General features: G+C 41.4%; 1 protein-coding gene across 4 annotated transcripts in view; it reads right to left on the reverse strand.

Moving 5' to 3' along the window:
* The window catches only part of ATG2B (autophagy related 2B), a 72,801-nt gene that overhangs the window by 15,865 nt on the left and 29,049 nt on the right, over window positions 1-27,887 (reverse strand). For 3 of the 4 annotated variants that reach the window (XM_019462207.2, XM_053889770.1, XM_053889769.1), the window contains exons 15-34: window positions 26,203-26,476; window positions 25,277-25,379; window positions 23,221-23,413; window positions 22,800-22,942; window positions 18,022-18,179; window positions 17,449-17,621; window positions 16,802-16,952; window positions 15,620-15,819; window positions 15,370-15,450; window positions 14,091-14,197; window positions 13,846-13,938; window positions 13,211-13,281; window positions 12,748-12,824; window positions 12,106-12,276; window positions 10,401-10,542; window positions 8,450-8,652; window positions 6,978-7,204; window positions 6,185-6,293; window positions 5,065-5,259; window positions 4,038-4,139 (exon numbers count right to left, since the gene is read on the reverse strand). In XM_019462207.2, the coding sequence (XP_019317752.2) occupies window positions 4,038-4,139; window positions 5,065-5,259; window positions 6,185-6,293; window positions 6,978-7,204; window positions 8,450-8,652; window positions 10,401-10,542; window positions 12,106-12,276; window positions 12,748-12,824; window positions 13,211-13,281; window positions 13,846-13,938; window positions 14,091-14,197; window positions 15,370-15,450; window positions 15,620-15,819; window positions 16,802-16,952; window positions 17,449-17,621; window positions 18,022-18,179; window positions 22,800-22,942; window positions 23,221-23,413; window positions 25,277-25,379; window positions 26,203-26,476 (2,973 nt within the window). The remainder of the gene's footprint in view (window positions 1-4,037; window positions 4,140-5,064; window positions 5,260-6,184; window positions 6,294-6,977; window positions 7,205-8,449; window positions 8,653-10,400; window positions 10,543-12,105; window positions 12,277-12,747; window positions 12,825-13,210; window positions 13,282-13,845; window positions 13,939-14,090; window positions 14,198-15,369; window positions 15,451-15,619; window positions 15,820-16,801; window positions 16,953-17,448; window positions 17,622-18,021; window positions 18,180-22,799; window positions 22,943-23,220; window positions 23,414-25,276; window positions 25,380-26,202; window positions 26,477-27,887) is intronic. The other variant, XM_053889771.1, reaches the window with a different exon arrangement.

Consider the following 27,887-nt stretch of genomic DNA (forward strand, 5'->3'; position numbering starts at 1 on the left):
GGCTCAGTCGGTGAAGCATCTGACTCTTGACCTCGACTCAGGTCACGATCTCGCAGATCCTGAGCTTGAGCCTCACGTCGTGCTCTGTGCTAACAGCACAGAGCCTGCTTGGGACTGACTCTCTCTCTCTGCCCCTCCCCTGTGCTGCGTGCTCTCTCTCTCGCTCTCTCTCAAAATAAACATTTTTTTTTAAAAAAAAGGAAGACTACAGAGACAGCAGCTTTTATCCATTTTTACTACAAATGCACAAAACAGAAAAGGGGTACTAATCACCAGCGTTTCAATGTTCTCAGAAGTTTTGATTTTGTTATTTATGCTACTCTTTACAACTCGATAAAACCTGATTTTAAAACTAGCCAGAAATAGACCCTTCACAAATAAGTGTACAAATGTCAAAGCAGCACATGAAGAGATGCTTATTAGCACCATCATCAGGGGAAATCCAAACTATAACCACAATGAACACCAAATAAGACAGTTCAACACACAACACCAAGTTTGGCCAGAGTGTGAAGAAGAGGCAGCTCTCACCTGCTGCAGCGGGAGCATACGATGGTGTAACCGCTGCGGGGAACAGGCAGCTTCTCACAAGAGTCAAACACACATCTGCCTCGTGACCTGGAAATCGTTTACAATACCCAACACGAATGGAAACCCAGATCCACAAGAAGATTCGTACACTAACTTCATAACAGCTCTATTTATCAGAGCCCAAACCGAGAAAACCACGCAAATGTAAATCAGTAAGTAAACGGATACACAAATTGTGGTACAGCCGTACGGTGAGGTCCGTACTCGGCAATAAAGGGGAACAGACTGAACAGAAATGAACAGACCTGCCTCAGCACAGAGGGAGCGCGTGGCAAGGGAAGCCAAATACATTTCCACTCACACGAAGTAGTGGGACAGGAAGGCTGACCCGCGGGGACGGGAAGGAGGTCAATGGCTACTGGTGGAGACCGACTGCAAAGGGGCCCGGGGGACTCTGAAGGGAACAGAAAATGTGCTCTATTTCAGCTGGTGTAGTAGTTACTCACGTGTGTATCTTAGTCAAGCTCCAACGGTACACCTAACATCCTGGCACTTTACTGTATGCAGATTATACCTCCATACAATCAATTTCTTAAAAGTTTAAAAAAAACTTGGTTTATTATTTTTGCAAACAGACTACAGTTATTCTAGCTTTAAGGTCCTACGATACAAGATATTAACAGTACAATATGACTTAAAGTGTTAAAATAATTAATTTTCATGTCATACTCGGGCAACTAGGCAATGATGCTAAAAAAACCCACCGATATGCAAACTGGCCCTGCCACGTATTCACCGTCTCCAACCTCAGCCAAGCACAAACTCACCTTACCAGAATGGCCTCGCACGTCCTCTCACACCCTGAACTAGACCCTCGATGCCTTTACAAAAAGCTTCGTGTGACTAAGTCCACTGCATTCCTTAAGACCCACCTCAAGTGTCACCTCCTCCAGAAAGCCTTTCCTGATCACCCTCCACACTCTTCTAAACTCCCAGACGGCTAAGGAGCCCTTTCTGCTGGGGTGTAACATGCTCTGCCTATCTTTACCACTTGTACTCACCACAGGGTGTTTAAAAAGTCCTCTGTTTTATGTCGGTCCTCCCCCCACCCCCACCGCCCCGTACAGAGGTCTCTGAGGATGGGTGTTTGCCTAGCTTCGTATCTCCAACATCTTAGCACAGAAGCTGGGACAAGGCTGGCATCCAGCAGATGACCTGGGGTTAATAAGCATGTCTTCCCTATGCAGATTTCCAGGCAGTGAGACACTGAAATGGATCCCAGACTAGGAGAGCCAGGCAATCTGGCCTCTTCATATTTCAGATCCCAAACTGCCTACTTACACGACCGTCGTCATCTACTTACCCTCCCCCAGACGAAAACCACCCCTTCCGCCTGGTATCCTGCCGGCCCTACGGGTACACCGAGCTTTGGAAGCAATGGCACTGAACTTCAACGGCAATGCAGCTTTTTGAAAACGTGAGAAAACAGTGTGTGGCTTTCATACTTGATCCAGTTAATAAAGTCAGAGATATGTTCGCTGAGAAAAATATTACTCAAAGCACAGTCGTTCAACCGATTTGTTTTCAAAAGAAAACACAGAGAATGCGAGTAATTGGTTTTCTATCCAGATGACCATTTGCTATCTCGAACTAAGGTGGGGGGGGGGGGGGGTCGGCGCAGTGAATCCCTCCCCAACACTTGGGAGCATGGCTGTGTTCTCCTAGGGTTCACATCTTGGGGAATTATTTCCGGCTACTCCTCAGTTACACCATAACAGTTATTTGTTTTCTCAACGGTTAATATTTTCCCATTTCAAAATCACAATGCTTTATAGCTCTGAGTAAGAAATTAAGCCCACTATTAAAGAAAAAAGCATATTAAAGGAAACCGGGCTAAGTCTGGCAAAGTCATGCTTTAAAGATGCATCTCGCACAAATTCCTGCTCAGGCTGATGAGTTCCACAGATCAAACTTCCCATAAATACTTCATCGTATTCCTATTCCAATACAGGCCAATGTATGGATGGACCAAATTAAAATACGGGCGTGCAAAGATATTCTTCTCCTAACGAGAGAACATAAATCTCAAGTGCGCATCAGCAGCACCGTCCCAGCTCAGAAGCGAACAGTATTGATGTAAAGCCGTGGGGAACTTCTGCGCTTCACGAGACTTTTCTGAGAAATGCCTGTATTTTATGATATAAATATTGATACATTATTCCTGAGATATCTGCTACTTATTTAGATAAGTCACCATTATTCAATCCCTACTACTTAAGCAAACCAATAATGCTTCCCACATACTCTCTACTTCAAACCTGAGCTCACAGCAACGTAGGCTGGGACAGGACAGTTTTGTTATTTCAAAAGCAGGCTATTCTAACAACTCCATTTATTTTCTGTTGTCACGTGCTTTGGTTAGTAAGAACAACAGACCTTTAACACCGTGCGCCAGGCACCGAGCTAAATATTTAACGCTCACTATCTTCAATCTTCATTTTTACAACTGAGGCTACATCTATTACTTGGATTTTACCAGCAAAGAAACGGAGGCGTGGAGAAAGAACCTGCCCGGAGCCACACAACCAGGACAAGAGAACCGAGATGCAAACCCCGAGCCCGGGCCCCGCACCGCCAGGCCGCACGCCTCTGAAGCACCACGTGGTCGTGCACGTTGAACGAGTGTGCCCAAGAGGTGCCGGCCAGGTTTTACACAGCCGAGTCAACGCAAAACCCGCAATAATCTGATGGGATGCTCGCTAAAACATGGCAAAGTGCATGTCTTTCTGTTTTTCCACAAATCTCTGCTGCGTGTGATCTCTTTCGGTACCAATTTCGTGATCGGCCAGTCTGCCCAGGGCAGTGGGAATTCTCTTCCAGGTGCTGCGGTTAAGACAAAACCGCTCACGGGGCGCCCGGGTGGCTCAGTCGGTTAAACGTCCCGCTTTGGCTCCGGTCATCATCTCGCCGGTTCTTGAGCTCGAGCAGTGCACGGGGCTCTGTGTCACCAGCTCAGAGCCTGGAACCGGCTTCGGATTCCGTGTCTCCTTCTCTCTGCCCCTCCCCCACTGATGCTCTCTTTCTCTCTCAAAAATGAATAAACATTAAAAAAAATTTTTTAATTAAAAAAAAATAAAAAAGACACAACCGCTCTTATCTTTCAATCACAGATAGGAGGGAGTCCTTCAACACTCCCTGAAAACACCCGTGCACCTGCACGAGTGTGTGTACGTGAGGACGAGAGCGTGGGAAGCAGGTAGTCAGTGCTGCGGCACGCACGCGACGAGGAGACAGGGAATAACATCGAATGTTTACCCGCCAACAGAGCAGGTCCCAAACGCCTAACGAGTCCGCCCTGCTCCTCGCCAGCAGAACTCTGCTTCAGCTACGCGACTTCCGTAAAAGTGAAATCGTAAACATTTTAATTCTCCTAAATTGAACCTCTTCTTCCGGACGTTGGACATTTTTAAAATCCCGACTCCCTCAAGAATGTTTGCGGTACAAACCTGATCAATATTGAGGCGAAGTGGCATCAGTGACACTCTTAGGCAGCATTCCTGCGGTGACCTGCCAGACTCCGGGCGCACATGTAACGCTTTCACCGTCAACTACGAGAGGAGAAAAACATTCCCCCCCCCCCAATGATATTACAACCTCGTTTTCATTTAAAAAGGACAAACAGAAAAGAAAAGAAAAAAAAAATCCCATTTGTCTTTCTGACACGAGAACTAGCCGTGGAGTTGTTGACCTTTTCCCTTACAAGCCTGACTCAGACTTTTCTGGGTCACACGCTCCCTGAAGAGTCTCATGAGAGGTATGGGTTCTCCTCAGTGGACAAGACGCGGGTGACGGTGTCGTCTCCTGGGGGTCTGCTGGGCCCCTGAAGCTGACTGCAGCCATACTTCAAAGACGGCTGCTGTGACGTTTTCTTCCGGCGAGCCTGAGCGAATCATTTCTATTCCACTAAAACTTGCAAAGTGTTCGAAATCTGGAACATTTCCAGCTTCCAGCAACACTAAGTATTCTGTGTAGATCACTATGGACTTCTGGTTTTCCTCAGGCATCAATATGCTGGCAATTATAATTAACGGACCCTCCAAGTGACGTGTAAAATAATTTTTAAAACATAAAACTTTAAGCAGCATATTTAAAAGGGATTTTCATATTAAAATGAAAAAAAAAAAAAAACAAACCAACCCAGCAATTTTCCCCAGTCTAAATCTTCTGCAGTTAGATATAATAAAAACACTTTTCCTTGGGGCGCCTGGGTGGCTCAGTCGGTTAAGCGTCCGACTTTGGCTCAGGTCATGATCTCACAGTCCGTGAGTTCAAAGCCCCGCGTCGGGCTCTGTGCTGACAGCTCAGAGCCTGGAGCCTGTTTCAGATTCTGTGTCTCCCTCTCTCTCTGCTCCTCCCCTGCTCATGCTCTCTGTCTCAAAAATAAATAAACATTAAAAAAATTAAAAAAAAAAAAAAAAAAAAACACTTCCAAAACTAATATAATGACAGAAAATAGGAGGTCTTAAATCTTACCATGTTGGAATGAGCTTTTCGAGGCATCTCTTTACTGCAATACAGGTACAAAAACTTATTCATTTGTGATGTTGCCAGACGATCTCGAATTTCAAGATCCTGCACGATGAACACCTGCCGGGAGACTGGGTGCTCTAAGAGGCTGGACTCGCATTCCGGCTTGCAAGGGGGGTAGACCTCGTGCTGAAACTTCACCTTCACAGCCAAGAGGGAACACACAGCAATTTTTACTTTTTATTCAAATTAGAATTCCTCTTTCAAATGCAAAACATCCCTCACCATTTTTTGAATTCTCACTTTCGGAGAACATAACAGCTCTTTATTTGTTCACGTATTTATTGATCTATGTGTCCCCGACAAGGATAAGCTTGACTGACATTTCTTATTTGATCTTGGCAAACTCCCTATCCTTTTCAGGCAAAACCCTCAACAGGAGTAATACACACGATCAGCACCTTGCGTACCTATGAAATTGCTTGAAAGTGAATCAACGCATGCAGGGTTCAAGTCCCAAAGAGGGAGGTGGGGGGGACGATCCTCACCACAATATTCCTATGTTAAGTACCCTAATATATGACACTGGGCACAATCCCAGACAAGCTGAAAGGATTAAATGCATATAATGTCATTGGTGGCCTGAACATACTGGTCCCTGACATTCACGAGGGACTGACAGAGGTGCCATCCGACGGCAGGCCCTCTCACATAGACAGACACTCAAAGGCAGTGGTTCCCCAAGTGTGGGCCTGGAAAAGGGAGTTATCAGAATCGCCTGGGGACTCATTAAAAATGCAAACTCGTGGGCCCCACCTCAGACCTACTGGATCAGAAACTCTGGGGCCCAGCAACCTGTGTTTTAACAAGCCCTCAAGGTGCTTCTGACCCCTGCTCAACTCTGAGAGACACTCCTCTAGGGAAAGCCTGGGAAAACACAAAACCCCTCAAACTTCTCAGAACATTTAAGAAAGAAAAAGAGGTAAAAGTTTTACAGGACCCCTTGCACTTTTCCAATCCAGAGGCGTGGGGCTGGTGGCTCAAGACCACAAGGTGGGGGCGTGACTCCGAACCCCCATTAATGCTCCCACGTCAGGCACTTTTTTCCTTCAAACTGCCATCTCACCTTGCTTAACTGTATTTCCATTAAAAAGTCATGGTTTCTTCCTTTTCCCCCACACACCATGTTACGTCCATGCCTCGTGGGTGTGTGAGAAGGTGAGCTGTGAGGACTGCTATAAATGAAGAAAAAACAAACAACAACAACAACAACAACAAAACCTTTTATTGCAGGAATATTCAAAGAAAGGCAATGAATGACCTCAGGAAAAACAGTAAGATAACAAGAGAAAACTAAGATTATAGAACCATCAACATGTTGCCACAAACTGTATTTCTATGTGTCAAAGCCAAACACACATTTAACAAGTACTTCAGGAGCCTCGAGCCCTAGCCTAGCACCCAGCAGGATGCTGGAGAGAGTCAAGGGCACACATGGTCCCTGCCCCCTGAGGCACAGGCTTTACTGCACTGCCCTCACCTGCTCACATAATGGTCCTTCTGAATGGAGGCCAGGGCCTGGGTCTTATTCATTTTGGTGAATGTGCCTCTAACACAGGCTCTGGCACAGGGTAGGTGCCCCAAAATTGTGCTGAATGGAAATCACTTAAGTTGCCTTAGTTTGGTAAACATACAAACAATGCGAATAAGTTTACAAATGAAGAGCTTTTATATTAAAGGAGTAACTTAAATCACATAGTTTTCAATACTACTTTATTAATACTCCTTAAAATGACAAATTCTACGTATGCTGTGAAAAGAACATAGTGGCCTGTAAAAAAAAACAAAACAAAAAACTTCTAGTAAGTTTTTGTAGAAACTTGTAGAAACAAGAAAAATTCTTGTAGAAATCAACTTACATATAACTTTTAGCTGGAGAAGTAGGAGGGACTGTTCCAAAATCCTTTCCTCCATATAGATGCCAAACAAGAGAGACTTCTTTAACAACATACCGGACGACAGGGATGGGAAAGTGCACTGGGGCTTTGCTTGTATCTGTCTTCTTAATGGGCTGACTAAAATAATTCTCTCTTATGACAATTGCATCATCAACCATTATTTTTACAATTGGTTCTTCTTCCTTCTCCTACAGCAAAGAAACAGGGAACACATCCTATCTTGTCGCAGTAGAAACCACTGATTACGCTGCTTATCTCAAGATTTCTTGATTCTGCATTCTTTTTAACAATAATTTCAATATACAAAACGGGGCTAGTTACAATGTAGTAATCACCACGTTGGATACTCTGCATTAACCATAAAATGGACTTTCTGTTCTATGTAAATCATTCCATAAAAAATTTTTATAGTCTTCAGTTTGGCTTTTACTATTTGTTTGATAATAAAAAAGGCACAGATATAGCAAGTGTCTATCTGTGTGTATGTGGAGGGGGCTTTATAGTTCTCTAATTCAAAGTCAGTATTACATTTCAAACTTAACGTACTTCAACATGCTGACCAAATTACCATGATCCTAATGACAAACTTGTTGGGAGTTTGACTGCTTTTTAATTTTCCAGGATGTAGTAAAACAAATACACTTACCTGCCAAATCACTACCGAGCAGTTTAACACATATACACTAAATGGTGATGCATAAAGTTCCATTTCAGCACCAATGCTTACCCATTTCAGTAAACTGTGGATTCATTAAATCCAGACCATCCTTTTTAAGTATGAGCATGACTCTCTGGGGTACATGGGTGGCTCAGTCACTTAAGCCTATGACTCTCGATTTCGGCTCAGGTCATGATTTCACGGTTCGTGAGATCAAGCCCCACGTTAGGCTCTGAGCTAACAGTGCAGAGCCTGCTTGGGATTCTCTCTCTCTCTCTCTCTCTCTCTCTCTCTCTCTCTCTGCCCCTCCCCAACTTGTTCCCTCTCTTTCAAAATAAACAAACATTAAAAATAAATACATTAATGTGAGCATGACTCTAACATGGAAATGATACGTATCAACCATCCATCAGCCTTCACACAAACCAGATCTTATCTTTCCCAATTCTTGGACTAGCAACTCTAGATAGCACTCCTTTCTGCCACTTTAATACTCTGAAGAGCTATCTTACTACACACAACATCTGCAGCTTAATAATCTATGTAGAAAATTTTGCAAACATAGAGCGTTCTTCTCTGAGTTTCTGAGAAATGTGTCATAGAAATAGTAAAGTATAGCAAACATTTGCAAAGCCTCCATAATAAATTACAAAATGAAGTCATTCTCAACTACAAAGAGTTAAAATAAAACCTAAAGTCTCTTTTTCAGGTCCCCTTTGGTCAATTTTACTTGCAACACTACCTTAAGGCCTCAGTTACATGATCCATTTATTACCTGAATAGTTGCTCTTGGTGCAAAAAGAATGCAAAAGTCGTCATTCTCGGTGGGAGCACCTGTCATTGCATCACTGATCAGGTGGTGTGTGAACGAGGTGTAAGCAGGGCCGGGCTCCTGAGACACGTTCCCACTCTCATCTGGAAACAGGAAGAGGTCTGAACAACACGGCTCCTGAATCTGAGATTTTTCATTCAAAACACCTAGGTAAAACAAACAAAAACCAAAAAAAAAAAAAAAAAACCACTCAATTTTGGCACATTTTGAAACATCGACAATAATGCTTGGTAACCGTTTTAACCACATGTCAGCTGCACACTGTGTTGAACGTTTTCACTGGCCATATCTCATTTCTGTCTGACAATAACCCTCTGGCCACTACTAAGGAAACTGACAATAAGTTTGACGTTCTTCAAGCAAACAGTGAATGACGGTCTCATAAAGTCATAGAGAGTCTCCTCCTAGTTATTTGGCATCAGTGAAGCTCAGAAATTCGGCAGCAGCTGACTAGTGTTGACTGGAGGCTCCTTAAAGCCAGATTTTCATATGAACAGCTCTGTCCTGTGGGTGGAGCTCTGGAAGAAGCTTCTGGGACAATAATGCAAGGGGAGGGAAAGTGGTTACATATGGCCGTCCCTCCCCTAAAGACTACAGGAAATCTCTGCTTCTGGAGGGGGGTGGGTTGGAAACAGCGGCCAAGCGGTTTTAGGCCAGGGCGTGGTGCCGTGTGACAGATGGGCTACTTCATCCGGTGCTGGATAGCCCAATGGGACACCTGTTCTCAGGTAGCTCTGTCAATGTGAAGTTCACAAAAGACCGCACGTGCGCCAAACCTGAATGTGAACGTACGTTTCTGTGCGTTTCTCCCACGTATCTTTCCCCATTCAGTCATTCCAGCCACTGGATGGACGGAGAACGCGAAGATGGATAAAGTGCCACTTTAGCCTCAAGAGGCTCCCAGACCAGATTTTAAATTCTTCTAAGTTACTCATCCCTTGTAAGTGCCTGGTGCACCAGAATACTGAAGCTGTCCAGTAAATATTCGTGAAATATTCTTTCCCACATAAGGAGGTTAGCTGCTAATGTTTATTACAGATAATGTAGCACACACAGGAAGCTAAAAAAGTTCCTGTTTGTTTCCTGAGTTCTAATTTATTCTAAATTAGAATGAAAGCAACATTTAACGCTAAACTTTTCTAATACCCGGAGATAATCTTTTAAAATTAAGATTTTAGAATATGTAGAAATGACTACGTTCATCCAATTAGAAAACAAACACTTTTTAGATGGATGCTTCAAAGTATTTAGATGCTTCAGTCTGGCTATCAAGGCTCTCTCACCGGCTGGTTCCTCCCCGCCTCTCCACCTTTACTGGCCAATTCTTTTCAATGAGAAGGGAGCTTGTGCTCCAGTAACCGCCTGGGCTGTGAGATAATTAAGGCTTGTGCATGCTTCCGTGCCTCTGTCAACGTTCATGATCCTGCCAAGATTACCTCCTCTCCCTTCCACATACCTAAACCCCGTCCACTCTTGAAAAGCCAATTCATGTCACTTGCATTGAAGCCCAATGAGATGGTTCCCATCCCTCCTGAACAGCAGTTGGGGGGATGGTGACACTTTCTGAAGCTCTTTCTCATGTCGTTTCTCAACCGTTCTAAGTAAGAGCATCAGTTTGGTTTAGTGCCGATCTGTTTTACGAAACTCTACGCCAACAGAAAAGATAAGCTCCGTTTTCCGTTTAATCTGTGTCCCCCACAACACCCCGGCCAGTGTCGTTTATCTACTAGACACTCGATAAACACAAGCTGATTGACTAATAAATATCCACCCAAACTCAGACTTGTCTTTTTGTTAATAAGTTACTTGCTGAAGAATTTATATGCGTACAAATAACGTAAGGCTCAACTACGGCCCCGAAGCTCCCGGGGGAAGAAGGCCGGGCCCATCCTACCGTTAGACTGGCCTTGTGCAGACGCAGTGGCCTGCTGCAGGTCAAGCTCCTCCATAGCATCACTCATCAAATCCCGCAGCATCTGTTGATCTGCTTCTGGAAGTACTGGGCCTCGTGAGGATGAGCGGCCACCGGAATCTACCTACAGCCAAAAAGCCTAATTAAAAATAACCGAAAATGCTCTAAGAAGCAAATGACTTAGCATCATTTTGTCCCGGAAATACACTACATTTTACAAACACACCGGAAGCAGGAACGCAGGCAGCGTTCCACACTCTGCTCGGCAGCGCTTACGTCTTACGTTTTTAGCATCATCACCATCACCCTGACAACTACTGGCAAACAGAAATAAATATGCCATCACGTCCCAGCCAGCACAGTGAACTGGGGTCGTGAAGAGACAGCACATTAGGAGAGACAGGATAAAAATACTGCAGTGAGGCTGGGGGAGAGGGAGGCTCTCTCTGCAGAGTTAAATCTGCTCAGATCTGGCAGCTACAACAAGGCTCGCCCCTTTGACACCAAAAGCCGCTGCAGATCAGAGCCTCAGGTCTCGGGATGAATGGACATCTGTCCAAGGACAGCAGGGGGCACACAGGAGGGGAAACCTACTGAACGGGGATTCTGGGGGCTCATCTCCAGCAGGGACGCTTAACCATTTTGGTCAGCGAACTGTGCATTCATTACATCCAGATCACGCTTTTCAAATGGGAGCAGGACTCTGAACTGGAAATATCTCATTTGAAAGGGATAATTTAAAGTAACTTTTAGTAAACCGGAGAATGTTTTTAAAAAGAGAATAAACAGTAGAGAGGGAGTGTCATGAATCACCTTCTTATCGGTGGGAATATAGCAGGAGCAAGGAGTCAAAAACAGAAGTGTAACACAAATGAAGGGTAGAAGCATCCTGAACAAAAGAATGCAAGGTCCATCAGGCCCTTACTAGAGGCTCCATCACCAAAGAGACAAAATTCTGTTCACAGACCAGACGATGAAAAAGAATGAAAAAACACTGAACACTTAAAAATGCTAAACACACTCGACACTGTTCAATCTGGACATAAGAGAGGACAGAGAGGTAATGTATGGGGGCATAAGAAAGCACTGAACCGGAAATCAAAATACCTGAATCTTGTTGCCATTTTGGCTACCAGTTTGGGCAACTCACCTAATTCTCTGGGTTTTAATTTATTCACCTATGAAACAGAGGTGATAATCTTTACCCTGTCACACTGGGTTAAGGGAAATCACACAGGAGAACATAGACTGAAAACTGAACAGAATCCCACGTAACAAACATGAAGGAGAACAGAGGCCTCTGGAAACAATATGAACACCTGCATCTCCCCCTCTCAGAAGCAGTTTTACACACGACTTGCACATCACAAGCTCTTACATGCTAAGTGTTTTCTTTCTTCCTGGAGGTGAGATGAAAAGAACTCAAGTCTGGAAAAAAGTATTATGTTGGCCGAGAAGATTAAGGTTTTGAAACAAAGAGTATCAGACAGCAGAACGGTTTTCCAAAAAGGCCCCTGGAACCACCTTTCCAGACCTCATCACTCTGAAGGTAAATAATAGAGGATTTTTCAAAGTTTCTTTTCTACCTCGTGACGGTCATGAAGACCTCACCGACTACACCTGGCACTCGTGTGGCCGCAACGGGTCAGGGTGAGTTAGCTGTAATGCATGATACCGCTGGCTGTACCTTTGTCTTTCTTTCAGGGGCTCCAGGCTCCGTCTCCGCCTTGTTAGCCGCATGTAAGTCCCCATAGCTGGCGATGTACTGAATGAGATTCATCAACGCAGCACAAGAGTCCGAGCATGTTCTGATATGGACAATGTCACTCGAACAGTGTAGCTCAAAGCGCGGCTCAGTCTGGGCGCACACAAGGGAAAATGGATGAAAACATTTTCCAGGGGCGCCTGGGTGGCTCAATCAGTTGAGCGTCCAACTCTTGGTTTCAGTTCAGGTCATGATCTGACGGTTTGTGAGTTCGAGTCCCGCATAGCACAGAGCCTGCTTGGGATTCTCTCCCTCTCTCTCTGCCCCATCCCTGCTCGAGCTTATGCTCTTTCTCAAAAATAAATAAACTTAAAAAAAAAAAAATTTAAGAAAACGTTTTCCAAACGAGATAAGAATTTCTTTTGTTGCATAGGTTTACATTAAATAAAGTAGAATATAATTATTCTTGCCACAGGAAATGTGTATTTATAATGACTAAATCCCAATTTTAAAACATTTTATCTACTTCCAACCAAAACTATTTTTACAGTAAATTCAATAGTTCTTCAGTCTCTCCTATAAAAAGGACTTAGATAAAAATTTCCATTTATTTTAATAACTTACTTGCTCTCCATCAGAATCAGATTTCACTGCAGTTATGGTTAATTCCAAAAGCCCCATATCCATCACACGAACATAATCTAAAATTTTTTAAATTAACAAAATATCTGAGCAAAGCTTTCAAAAAATGCTGATCCAACCAACATGTATTAAAACTAGCATCTCTTTAAAATTCATGGCACTTGGTGCTAAAAATATTTAAAATGCAATGGAAATATAGTTTCATCCTTTAAAAGTCCTACAATTCCCTTTATTTAGAAACAAAATTAATCTTTTACTAAGTAAATAGAGTATATATAACTTGATGCACTTAACTGACATTCTAAGGACATTACAACTTCAAACTGGTATTTAACAAGATCCTTAGTTCAGTGGCATCATTTCAGAGTTCAAATGCTTTAAAATATCCATGTACAAAAAATAAAGAGCATTCACCTAACCCCAGATTTTGTTTTTCAACTCTTACCTCTATTCAGATTTATGGTAACAGTATTACACTTGTCAGACAGATGCAAAGCAGCTTCATCCAAGATTATTCTGAGGAAAAAAGATAAAATCAACCTCTAAACACTTAACTTGGAATACCTAACACGTGATCACGGCACACTTAGGTGTATCGTTCTTCTGATACACAAGTCATCAAAGTCATATACAGTTTCTTACAAGTGCCATCTGGCATTGCTTTAAAACTCACTGCTTCTGAGTGCTAGAAATATTTAATTTGTGTAAAGAGTAAGACTGAATCATCTGCTCGAATTGTAAATTTTCAGCATGTTTTAATAGATGCCCAAATTCACAAGACCTAAATTATGAAAATAAAGTGTATTAGGTCATACGGGAAGTTTATATTCTGCTTTAAGCAGTAAACTACCAATCTCAAGAATTCATTTCCTCCCTAAAAATAAAAAACAGTGATAAACAGAAGAGATGGGACGAATCATCTGAAATCTAAAAGTCGAAAACCTGGATAGAGAGACAGGACTATGAGTAAAAGAATGCTGGTTTTAACAAAAGACTGGGACTCTAATCGAGTTTAGCTAAGTATCAGTCAGCATGTTTGGACCAGCTGAATTTAGTAGTCAGCAAAGTTCACATAGACACCTGAGTGTAGATGATGATTTATCCAAGGCCACACTACTCGATACACTGAATGTTTCCACAGTGAGAAGAGATCGGATCGGCAAATAAAGAGGCCTAATACCGAAAAGAAACAAAAAACATCAGTTGGCTACAACAACAGAAACTCCCTTAAGAGAGCAGTGTGAACCTTAATTTGAATTACGTATTTTTTCAAAACTCAGTACCTACTTTGAATAGAATTTTATTTAGTCCATCTGTGAACTAACCTATAATCAAGTGCACAGCTCCAGAGGTGAACGTGAAAAGTTGTAACTGAAGTTGGAGGATTATATCCCAGGACAGGTTCATCAGCAATATTCAAGAAGTATAAAATCTATAATCACAAAAATATTAAATGCCCTGCTTTAGAGGAAAAAAAAAAAAAAGTTTTGATAGGATATCCTTAATACCAATGTAAAATAAAATATCTCACAGAAAAAGCAACCGTTTATTGGAAAAATCAAAGCTAAAAGTAGAAAATCAGCATTTTGAAGGAATTCATTTCAAAAAAGTATTTGCAAAACCAGGGTCTGAAATGAAGAGAGAGGCCCATCTGACAACTGCAATGCTACAGAAGTCGTGGAAAAATCCTATCTCATGAAACTGAAGTACGTATGATATACTTTTACATTATTTTGCCAGGGACAATTCTCGAAAAAAATAAATTTTGCTAAAGATTGCTTACGCTCCGCCTGGTTTTCTACATAATCCATTTTTGGGAAGAGTTATCTTTCCCTACATTATACCTCATCTCGGTCTCAGTCTCTCTTACCGACATCCATTCTCCCATATTTCTATCTAAATAGGGTTAGACTAACCTCTCCCTCACAACCGAGTTCAGCGCTCACCCCAACTGTCTCTTTCCCCTCACCACACTGTTCTAAGACTCCTTGTGTTCCCTAAATGCTTTTATGAAAGCTCTCTGAAAACTTTCGAGTATGAACTAATTTATTATTTTCAGAGGAAAGGAAAAAGTTCCCCTTTCTAAGGAAAATGAACAAGAGTCATTGTACAATTCTCACATAGAAAAGAAATTGACCAACTGTATTTCATTAATCAAACGGTTGTTGCACTGGAAATTAATTACAAAAATCATTCTAAATGCCTCAAAGCATGTTACTGGCCTAGGGAATCACTCTGAAATCACTCTGAAATATACCTTAAGGAATACAGGGTTAGAAGTGCAAGTCAGGACGCCATTCATCTCTTCTCTATACCAGGTGCTCTAAGATTCTGGGTCACAGAATCCCTTCCGTTAAATGACATACACGATAACTCTGTCTGTGGGAGATTTAGGGTCCAAACTTTAAGGTAAAAAAATCAATTTCGTTCTGGAGTGGTGATAATATTCCACTTCCTGACCTGAGAGGTGGTTATTTGGGAGTGTTTACTCCAGGGAAAACTCAGTGAGCACTGATCCTTTATGATCTGTGACTTTACAGTGTGTGTACTACATGTCAGTACGAAGTCAGAAGGAAACCAATACGCACGTAACAACTCTCTTACCTGTTCGTGCCAGCTAAGCCCAGAAGGAAGCATCCTGTGCTGGAGTGTGGCTCCTTTCAATCCTACAGCAATGAGAAATTCCTACACACAACAACACGAAGAATTCCATTTACCACCTATGTAATCCTCTAAATCAAAACTTGAAAAGTTTTTCTAAGGGAAAAAATGTGTTGCCTTTTATGCAATCACTTGGAGCTAGGAATCAAAGGAGTGGCAAGTACATAACGGTACAAAAATACAAAAGACAAACCTTTGTATTGGACTCCGATTTATCAGACAGTATCTTAACTGCGACAGAGAGCATATTCGAAGGGTCACCTCCGACACCATCCGAAGCAGCTCTACTGAGGCCATCTTCTTCAGAGGAATAAATAGTTGGTTCCAACCAATGCGGGCGGGTTGAACTGGGCAGTCGTGTTTCTGTGGGAAGACTCACTCCATCCACTATGCCTACATCCACAACGAGATGACGACATAACGAAATGATCATCTGAAATTAGTTCAGACTTTCACAACTCAAAACAAAACTCTATATACTTCCATTGACCATAATGACCAAGAACCAGCTTGACGTTAATAATCTGTATGTCTCTGCTAATGTTGGTATGAATGACGGTACTCAAGAAAACAATTAAGATAGGAAATGCTAGGAAAATTAAATTTAAACAGAAAAATCTGATAAACATTAAGACTGTCCAAGTACTGTTTTCTACACTTAGAAGAAAAAAAAAAAAATGCTGCAAATATCTTCTGTTCACAAGGTGACAGGGAATGTGCTCACAGGATGGTAAATTCCGTATCTGTTACCACAAGGAGATACTGTTTAAGAGAGTAACGACCATAAAGTCTTATCAACTCATCGGTGGATAATAAGATACGGTATATCCATAAAATGGAGTGTTATTCGGCAATGAAAAAGGATAAAACACCGTCACACCTGGATGAGGCTTGGAAACATCATGACAAATGAAAGAAGCCAGTCACAAAAGACCACATACTGAATGATTCCATAAACATACAGAATACATAAATCCACAAAGTAGATCAGAGGTTATTTAGTGCTGGGCAGGGTGAAGGCTATGGGAGGGGTACAGCTAAGGGGTACCTAGTTTCTTTTAGTGGTGATGAAAACATTCTAAAGTTGACTGTGATGATGGTTGCAACAATTCTGTGAAATAGTAAAAGCCAATGAAATGTGGAGTTGAAATGGGTGAAATGGATGGTACATGAATTGTATCTCAATAAAGTTGTTGCCCCAAAAAACATAAAGTCAACTCCTAATGTACAATAAGCATTACTTTGCCAATGGAATCAGAACACCCCACAGAAAATAATTTCTATTATCAGAGTTCTGTTCTCAATAGATTTTGTGAAATAAAATTTAAACCGGTCTAAACAGAAGCGAACAACACACACATGAAACGTGTCCTACCTTTGTGGTATAGACTGAAACTGCTAGAATGAAGGCAGATGTAGTGCTTGTCATCAAAACCTTCGTATTTTGTCACACAAAACAAGGAACCACTATTGAACTCTAACCAGAATTCGCCATGCTTCTTCTCCAACAGATCTCCATTATCTTGCTAAAAAAAAAAAAAAAAGATCAGAAAAACACAGAAGTCATTATTTACATGCAGAAAAGGAAGAACGACCCTTGGGTTGCTCCTTCCTGATTCAGCTTCGAAGTTCCTCCCATGTGGTGGCAAACTGGTCCGATTCTGGAACCACCCACCACAGTGGTATTAAAAACTGAATAATTAAATGCTGGTGGGGGCCTCTTCTGCCAAATGAATCCCTGTACTTCATCCGCCTTTGTAACAGATAAAATTTCTAGCGATCACTGCAGGAGCAGAACCAGCATTTTTGCCAAAAGGACCACGTAACACTTGTCTTCTGATCTGCAGTGACCGCTCGTTCCCCAAAGCTGCGGTCACCAGGTCACCGCGGAGCGAGTGCCTCACAACACTGATCTTCCCCAGGCCCGAGACAACCTCCCACTCCCTCGATGACTGCATGTATGGATCAGGGGAGATTTGAAATAAGATACACTTGAAACACTTTGCATTTGTAAATCCTCACCTTTACTTCTGTGAACACTGCCATTAATCCATGATTAACACTCAGAAGAACTGAGAGAAAACTTTGTGAGTTCTTGTTCTGAGAGTCTAGTTTTTTTTTCCTACGGGAACGATAGTTGGGATCAAGGGTAGAGAAATACTGCAACGTCTCCTCCTCAGATCCACTTTCCTCATCTGCGAGAAACAAATGTCATAATTCTACGGTTCTGACAGTTATTAAAATAAAACAGTAACTGGAACATTATCACAATTCTTATCTTACAACCTGTTTTGTTCTTTTGTTTTTTTTACCAAGAATCTGGCCTCACAATAAGAACGTACTTACTATATTGTTCTCTTTCCCAATGAACTTAAGACAACGTGTATGGTGTCACTATAAAGGCAACACGTTTCATTGATAATATTCTCAATATGTAGATGAAAGTGGGGAAATACTGTAAGTTACTAAAAGATACTATAAAATATATTACGAGCAGAAAACAGCCAAGAAATATTTTAATGCCAATTGAGAAAGGGTTGCTAATTTACTGATAAACCAGGCATTTTAATTCCAAACAAATTTAAAATACATTACCATAGTGAACTGTAGATTTAAATTGACTACAACTATCTTTGTTGAAGGTATTAATCAGTTGACTGGCTACGGAAAGACCAATACCATATGAAATATTCTCAAATGTCTCCACTGGCGAAGGGGCAGTTGGTTCCCAGAGCAGCAAGTCGTTAAAGATCCTATTATAGACAGAAGTTGAAAAATAAGGACATCACTCGTAGTTCCACTGAAGGTACACGACAGAACATGCCTTTAAGAAGTCACGTGAATAATAATTTTTCTAAATGGTGACACAGAAATTAGACCCTACAAAAAAAAAAAAGTTTTGGTTTTTGTTTTTTTGTTTTTTGTAAACATCCATTACGTTCTTTCAAAGGAAAAAGCAGTGGATGGTGCTAGTGCGGGGCCGTGAGAAAGGAATCCGTACGATGCGATAACCTAATCAGCCATCTGCCTAGTTTTACCTGTGTGGTGTGCATACATCTAAATGCACTTTAAAGGAGGCAGTTAATTTAAAAACCCATGAGGAACAAGGGAAAACTGCTCCCACAGGAGAGCACTCTGCAAGCCGCAACACAGCACGCTCTGTCTCGTGTGATGCCCCCCAATCCCACGGGGCAGCCAAGGAAGAACCATCACCCTCACTTCATGCTCGGAGAAGCTGCCTCCCACAGGCCACACAGCTGATCTGCGGGGGAACTGGGGCCACAGCCCACATCTCGTCCAGCTCTCTCCTCCATCGCTCACCGTCCCTAGATAAGTGCGTTCCCTCCCACAGAAAGAGCAGCTTCATTGGGGAGTGTGCAGGAGACCAAGAGCGCAAGTGAAACATGAGACCCTCTCACGAGCTGCGCAGCCAAGTCAAGACCGGGGACTAACGGGTTGATACGTGTCAAGCCAGGCGACCAACACATCCTCCTTTTTCAAAGAAATCTCTGTCCCTACTCTGATGCCCTTCTGTTCCTCCCCCCACCCTCATCACCCATGCTCTACATTTCCATGAAAACTCAGACTTTACAACATCCTCTCCGAAGCCTTCTGATCGATTTGGACCCCCAGCAAATCCTTCACAGATGTAACTCAATCATGGCGCCTACAACACTCTATTCTCTTGCTTCCCCTTCCTAGACTGCAGCCTCTCAGAGAGAGGGACGTAGGTCTTGGGCACCCTTCTATGGGCCTCACACAGTGACTGTCACGTAACAGGCACCAAGGGTTTGATGACTCACACGGAAGGACTGCCAAAAGCACAGACTCATCGTAAAGCCTAGTGTGAATACCAGTTAAGGTGCCAAGCCATGATGGAGCCCTGGCCCTTCCTGTGAGAAACCACTTGTCTAGGAATTTTCTGGGCCAATTCCTGAGCTTCTGCAGCCCTAGAAAGTATACACCAGGATGGAGTACTGTGACCCTCAGTAGACTGAGATCCCCACCCTGAAAGCTCTCCATCTGGGAAGCGTCATAGGTGAAGAATACCAGTGACACAGGCCAGAAATAGGTCTCATCTCAGACACAATGACAGCTGTGCCCCAAAACTGTATGGTACTCATTGGCTTGCTGGCTTCTCTTGGGTATATTACTTATAGGACAAAGAAACGAAAGAGTCTAAACCCTGACCTTACTTTGAACTCCTATGTATATAAATAACAAAGATATAAAAGGGGGAAAAAAAACCAAAATGAAGAATCTTCTCGGGAAATAACTCTTCTCTTACTTATTCCTCACAACTATTCTCTTATCTTCATAGGTTAAAGAGAAACCATTACTTTATCTAAAACCTGGAGTTCCTGGGAGGTGACCTGTAAAGATAAGTTTCATATGACTTTACATTTTCCTTAATTTACATGTTGGTCTAAACACAGTCTTGGTACCATTAATACTGCAAAACACGGGTGATGTTTCTAATACCAAGAAAGAAGACGCCTAAGATATTTAAGGACATATCACCATGGTCCTGTGGTTGTGAGCTTAAAATATAAGATGCTCAAGAAATATCTGATCCAAAAAGCTAGTGAAAATTCTTTTTTTACATTCTATTCTAAAGGACTTTTGAAATAGAAAAAACGGTCCTGTACCTGAGACTGTGTGTCTAAACAGGGCCCGATGACCCAGGCACTGAGGGAATAAACCAAGATCTTAAATGTGTGAAGTTAAGGCAAAGTTGGTTATAACTCCTGGTCAGAGTTATGTTTTTAGATGTACAAAAATTAAAAATAAGAATAAAAGTTATATATACTATATAATATATAATACACATTATATACTACATTAATTATATTATAAAATATTATATATGTATTTTATGTTATACATTATAGAATACATAACACTATAATACAGAACATACAATTATATAATCAAAAGGGCAATATTGAAACATTTAGCAAAACTCAAATGGGGTCTGAGGACTAGGTAGCGCTGAGTATCAATGTTCTCACTTTGATGGCTGAGTTACAATTATGTAGAAGAGTGTCCTTGTTTGTGGGCAGTACACACCCAAGTGCTCAGAGAGCCTCAGGCCAGCAGCTCAGTCTCAAAGGATTCAGGAGAGAAAAAAAAAAAAAGCTCTTTGTGCCATTTTCTGTTAAGCTGGAGAACATTTGAAAACTTTGATATTAACTTCAAAATAAAAATATACATATTCACAGCCAAATAAGGAGCAAAGAATTCACAGCCCGGAGAGCCTCGATATGTGACTTATAAGATCCACAAGGTAAGGGAACACTTCAGTATTTATATAGCTGTAGGCATCTGACAGCAGGAGAAGTGGGCAGAGTGAGGCACGACAGAAATGCTCTTCGGCAACCCCCCACGTAACCCATCCTCAGAAGAACAGATACTCTCTAGCACCCCGACGGGAGCAGTCACCTGCCCCACGTGCCATGCTGACTGATGTCCCCCATATGCTGACTGCTGGCTCCTTGGGACTGCTCTCCAGCACACCGGAGAATGCCGCTCCCACCAGGCGAGCTCGACGTTCTGTGTATTCGCCAAGTGTCACTGTGTCTGGCCTCAAATGTGCTCATCCCAGCTGTATTTATTGCTGTAAGTAGATTTTAATAAAATATTGTGCTAGCAGACGACTTTTAAGTATATAGACTGAAAAAATCTTAAAATCCAAGAAGGATTCTGTACTCAGATTACTTTGAAACTGTTTTTTCAGAAATTAAAAACTGCAGACAAAACCTTTCGGGTTATACTTATGTAAATCCTCCAACCAAGGACTCGTGTTAAAAAAAACAAACAAACCTGGTCTTGTATTTAAAATGTGGTAAAGGAACAGATTTATAAATTGAATTTGTTTAAGATGCATATTTCTGTTCTGATCTCCCAATTTAACCAACAGCCACCTGCTTGAGCAAATGCAGAAAGTGTAAGAAATGGACTAAGCCCTCTGACCTCTGGGCTGGACTTTGAACTAATCTTTCATTTTTCTGTCTTAGCCTTACGCATCCCGTGAGCTCTTAGTTATTTCACAACTATAAAAGAATGGTTGAGAGATCAGTGGTTTCCAAATCTTAGATCACGTGTAAACCCCTAAAAGCTAAAAAAAAAAAACAACTGTAAAAGCCTTCTGATGTGTCTATAAATTATATGCTTCAATTTATACATTATGAATATTATAAAACAAATATATAAATTTTATGACTTTTTAAAAAGTTAAACAGAAGAACATTTTCTTCCTGCATCTCAATGGACTGTCCTACGAACCTATCTCATCATCAAGACAACTGAACTTGGTGGATCTTTCTTGAACTTAAATTTTCTAAGATCAACAGTCTTGGTCACGGGTAGGCAATAAGGAGATCCAGAGCTTATTAGTAACAGTTAAGGAATAAAGGGCCAGGGATATCTGATACCAAGTAAATGTACAGCAGAAACAAAGGTGGCGCTTCTGAAAATAAAATAAAATAAAATAAAATAGTAAAAATGAGAATAGCATGTTTACATATGGGAAGCTAGTGATGACAGACACTAAGAACATCTTTTTCTAGACCATCTTTCAGGTATGCTATAGAAGAGATTCCTTCAGTGTATAGGAACGAGGACAGTGACAAGAGGACTACTGAGCGCTAACTATATGCTAGGCAGTATTCTCAGAACTTTCCAAGTACTGTATCATCTAATCCTCTAAACAACGCTTTGAGACAGGTATAAGTATCACCCACTTTTTTTTTTTTTTTTTTTTTTTTTTTTTTAATAGATGAGGAAACTGAGCTTGGGGAGGCCAGGTAAGCTAGGAAGGTCTTCAGAGGCTAGGATATTTCAACTCTAGAATCCCATTTACTTCAACATATTTGCTTGATATGTTAAGGATATTTATAATCAATTTAAATTGTTACATGCAAACTGACAAGTTTGAATTGTAGAATTCTAACAAGATGCTTTTTTAAACTCTGAAAAAAGATGCTCCTTACACAAAGATTCTAGGATTCTGACTCCACCCTAGCACCTGCTGGCCTCCATCCAGGACCTCCCAACTCTTTTCATGTCACTGCACGCACAGAAGACATATTTTCTCAGTACCCTGTGGTAAGGTGACAGAGAGCAGCCAGCTAACGACGGTGGAGGAAATAAACATTTCACACGCAAGTAACCGAGTTACCAGGCACACTGGTTAGGAAACTCTGCTATGACAACAGCCCACTGTAACGTTAAGTTTCATAATCAACAGCACACAAGGTACCCAGAGATGTAGATAATATTAAAGGAAAGAAAAGGGGGAAGTGGGGAAACGGGGAGGCAGTTAGGCAGAACAGTCCAATCCCAAAGACTCAACTGAATGCGTTTCAACTCACCTATTATACAGCTTCTCATAAAAACTTTTATTAGGTAGTGTTATATGAGTGCTGGGTAATGTAAGTTCCAGCACATAGTGAGAATTGCTGATTGCTTTATCCTGAAACTCTGTCATTTCCACAGGGTCTCCTGGCATCACCATCTAAAATAGAATAGTTTGGGGCAAAAAAAGCATCAAATAACCATTTCGTATTTAGAATTAAGAGTAGCATCTCCTGACCCTGTCCATAGGACTTGGTATGTGAGCAAGAAAGCAAACACATAATCACTTTTAACCAAGAAAGAAATGGGTATTATTCAGTCTTGGAGTTAAAAACCTAGTAAACGTAGTATACAAAGTACTTTTTAAAAATAAAGAATGAAAATGACTGGTACGTGACGGAGGCTAATCCCTTCATTGCCTGCTCACTTTTATTTTACCTGCTCATTTTCAAACATGACTCTGCGAGAAGAAAAGGGAGATGGGGCTGGTCTTCGCAGATCACAAACATCCTTTAGGGAATGAGCACCTCCTTCCTCTTCTTCCTGATAGCGGCCATCACTCTCTTCTTCCTCAGCTGCTATCCTCTCCAAAATGGAATGCATGGCTGGCGGATTTATTTTCAGTACAATTCTGACAGCAAAGACAATTTAAAAACTCAAGGTCTCGGCGTGAATTGCAAAGCTTTAACTTTTCTGCACACTGACACAAAAACCACTGACAATAGGATTCAGCTTCTCTATGAAGTCTAGTTATCGACACGTAACCGCTTCGGAGTGTGTTGTAACTTCGAAGCACAGAAGGAAATAAAACAGGGGCATTACCATTTTATACTTGGCTAACAGAAAAATCTGATCTTTTGAGGACACAAGGTGATCTGTAAATTTCACTAACAGCCAACGAATTTTACCTAAGAAGTCTATTTAGTACCACGAAATCAAATGCTTCTGGGGTTCTGCTATCATGGAATACCTGCTTACCTAAGAGACCTTACGTTCTAGAAACTGTTCAAATGGAAAAGGAGAGGATGATAAGGGAATAAGCTAGAACTGCAACGATGAAGTAATTCTTTCCTTCAGGAATTTCAATCATGAAAGGCTTGCAGGGTTGCCGTCGTATGGAAGCTACAAACCTGGAATAAAGGAGCTGATGCCCTCGGCCCCTCCTTTCCTCCTCCCTGCTCGTCACTAGTAAAGGATGTGCAGTCTGCCCTTCGACACCGCTGTGAGGAGGCCTGATGCCCTCAAACAAAACAGCTGTCGTGCATCTATAATGGGTTTTCCCCTAAGTAGGTGGTGCCGGTTGGCTCTAGTGACGAACAGTGACCAATGTTTCCTAATTTTGATATTCTAATATAAAATGTGCTTCCAAATTAACTGAAGTAGATCCATTTCTTATGCTGGAAACTCATACAGTAAACTGCTCATTACCAGGCACGAACTGATCACGCCTAAGAGCCTGCAAGGCCTGATATACTGGTGGCAGGCAATGGCGCTAAAGAAATACCACTTTAATGCTCAGGTTTCAAATATTCAGTTTTCAATATACTAAAAAGTCATTATTTCAAGTAAATGACATCCTTTCAAACATATCAAAGCCCACTATCAGGCCATTAAGTTAAATAATAATCTTGTTCTAATATCTACTGAGTAACGAGTGTGTTAATGAATACAGTAGCCTATAATAAATATAATTATTTTATTAATTCTAAGAAATCCTGAAGTAATTTTTGACATCCACCTGTACACTAGAATCACCTGATGTAATTTTGGACTATCCTGATGCCCACGCTCCATCCCAAAATCTCAGGGTGGAGTCCATGAATCAGTATCTTGGAAAAGCTCCCCAGATTTGTAAAACACCGTCACGGACTTTTTTTGAAAAAAAGAGATCACGGACTAGAAGATTCTTCTGACGACTAACCAAATGATGCCACATGACTCTTTGCCTGTAGCCCTGAACGATTTTTAAAACAGTTAAGGATTCTTCTGTCCCTCTACTTAAACTGGGTAACTTGAGACCAGGGAATACACTTTAAACTTCATCTCTCACAATAAAGACAGACACCTTTCATCATAGAGTAATACACTCAATAGGGATTTTTATTTTTTTTATTTTTATTTTTTTAAACATTTATTTGTTTTTGAGACAGAGAGAGACAGAGCACGAGCAGGGGATGGGCAGAGAGAGAGGGAGACACAGAATCTGAAACAGGCTCCAGGCTTTAAGCTGTCAGCACAGAGCCTGACGCGGGGCTCGAACTCACGGACCGTGAGATCATGACCTGAGCCGAAGTCGGATGCTTAACCGACCAAGCCACCCAGGCGCCCCTCAATATGGATTTTTAAATTGATTTTGTCCATCTTCCTCTGAGTTCTCGCATTAAGGGTGAGTATTTTTAAATTCATAGCCAAAATGTCAATTAAAAGTACTACAGCAATTTATTCTAGAAACAACAGTCTCACTAAATGTCTATCATATACATCTGGTACTCACCGTGGCCAGTCAAAGTCATCTGATGATGCTGTATCTCCATCTACCCCACTAGACACATGGAAAAACTTAACAGATGATTCTCCTTTATCTTCCTGGAATGACCCTAATAAAACAAGACTGATTCACTAAAATGCATTTCTTTTCAAGTGCTAAGAGAAAAAGTAGTTTCCTCCTTACATAAGCAAAGGTCCTCTGGATGAGGGACACGTGCAACATTAAGTTGTACAGCACTTATTCTTCTGTCCCTGTTTCATGGGTACATGTGGGGAGACAGGATGAGCAGATGAATTAAAGATGATGTTTTCTGCCCAAACTCAAATTCTTAAGGCACCAAGTTTAATGTGTAAGGTACATAATCATGACAGTAAATACAGCAGGTGCCACTTAGTGAGTGTCACTCAATGATTATTCTACACAAAAGTTTATGCAGCTCATCTAGGAACACAGGGATAATAACTATATTTCTTAAACGCTTTGTACCAAGCATTGTAAGAATTCCCTCCGTTCACAATAACCAATGCGTGATTTTTCAGTCCATCTCACAAAGAATGACTTTCCTCCAGAATACTGAGTTTCCTACCACTGTCGATTAGATCAGATAACGCCTAAAGGCCCTTTAATGAAGTCATAATCAGCAAATCAACTGTAAATATCTGTAAAGAGGTGTAAAACTCAGAACAAGGGAAAAGAAACTTTACAACATTCCCCTGTAGAAAAGTACTTTAAGGAAGTGAATAATCATGCTTAGTAACTAAAACAAAAAAATAATTGTATCCCGTATTGGTATACAATACTGGAAAACAGCCATTCCTCTTGTTTTCTAATGGTGTCTAATGTTACTAATATTGTGGACCGTCAGACTTTTTCATGTTTGTTTCAGTAGCGGTTATTTCTGGTCTGGCTCTTACAGGCACGTTCAATCTTACCAACTAGTTCTCTAAAGGTAAGTTCCAATTTAATCTGTTCTGGGGTTGATCCTCCTATAAATTCAGTCTTAAATTCTAGATCTGTGAATGCTAAATGAAGGATCTCCTTCTGAAGCGACTTCTTGAACCACGGTCCTCTTTCCTGATCTGACCGAAGATCGGGTATCGGGAAGCGGACAGAAAGGTTTAATGCCGGTGTGGCAACCTGGACTGATATCCGACAATTTGCAGGACTATGTGAATCATCCAGAAATACTTCGGTGAAAGCCTTGTGCTAAAACACAAAACATCAAAAATATGCCAAAATGTCAAATTAAGTAAATAAGCACAAATGATGTTAGTATTCAACAATATGTATAATCACTACTTCCTCATTCAGTATAAAGCATTAAAATAAAATTCAAATTAACTACTACCATGTTAATTTCTTTATTTTTTATATTTTTTAATTTTTTTTTAACGTTTATTTATTTTTGAGACAGAGAGAGACAGAGCATGAATGGGGGAGGGGCAGAGAGAGAGGGAGACACAGAATCGGAAGCAGGCTCCAGGCTCTGAGCCATCAGCCCAGAGCCCGACGCGGGGCTCGAACCCACGGACCGCAAGATCGTGACCTGAGCTGAAGTCGGACGCTTAACCAACTGAGCCACCCAGGCGCCCCAACCATGTTAATTTAGAGTAATGGAATTTTATAATGTAACAGCTATTGACAAAATTCCAAATTACTGGCAAAAGTTAAATCCTCATATAAAATCAGTCAAAATAAAAACTGAACCAAAGACACAGGTGCTATAGATGCATACATATATTAGTACAGACTAAAAAAGGACAGTGTGTAAAGTAGGTTATCAATAAGTCCAATACAGTTAAAAATCAACTTAACTTCCAATATGAAGAATTTGTCTACCACTATGCTACTTCAAAGACTCAATGTGAACTTAGATACATTAAGCCAAATGCAAAGGCCCATCCATCCCTGACTCAATTCTGTATTTCCAGGCCGAAGCCCAGAGCCTGGCACAGTGTAAATTCTAAATATTCACCAGATGACTCACCCTAAGCTCCCATCCAACCCAAGTGTATAAGCCCATCAGATGGCTCTTAGAAACCAAGACATGTATGCACCCTTTACTCAAAATCATGTTACAACAAAAGTATCAAAGAACATGCCCTTCAGATAAAAGTCTGTTTTGGGGTGTTTTTTTTTCTAAAATGCATTGAAGCTTATAAAGCTTTAGTCCAGGGGTGCCTGGGTGGCTCAGTCAGTTGAGCGTCCGACTTCGGCTCAGGTCATGACCTTGTGGTTTTTGAGTTCAAGTCCCACATCGGGCTCTGTGCTGACAGCCCAGAGCCTGGATCCCACTTCGGATTCTGTGTCTCCCTCTCTCTCTGTTCCTCCCCCACTTGCATTCTGTCTCGCTCTCAAAAATAAAGAATAAAAAAAAAAAAAAAGCTTTAGCCCAGACTACACTGCAAGCGAGAACACTCCCCTCTACTTCTAGTCTGACCTCCCAGATTAGAAAGTCCCCTTCTTACCCTAGACTTGGATTTTTAACACACCTATCCTTTCTCTCCCCTATTGGACTTTGTAATACTAACCCCTATTCTCAGCAAGAATAACCCAAGAGATTAAGCCATCATCTTGGTACATCTACGGCCAACAGTAAACACCCACACTAGCCCCA

Source organism: Panthera pardus, unplaced genomic scaffold, assembly GCF_024362965.1.
Source record: "Panthera pardus isolate Hobbes unplaced genomic scaffold, ASM2436296v1 HiC_scaffold_24, whole genome shotgun sequence".
NCBI classification, from domain to species: domain Eukaryota; kingdom Metazoa; phylum Chordata; class Mammalia; order Carnivora; family Felidae; genus Panthera; species Panthera pardus.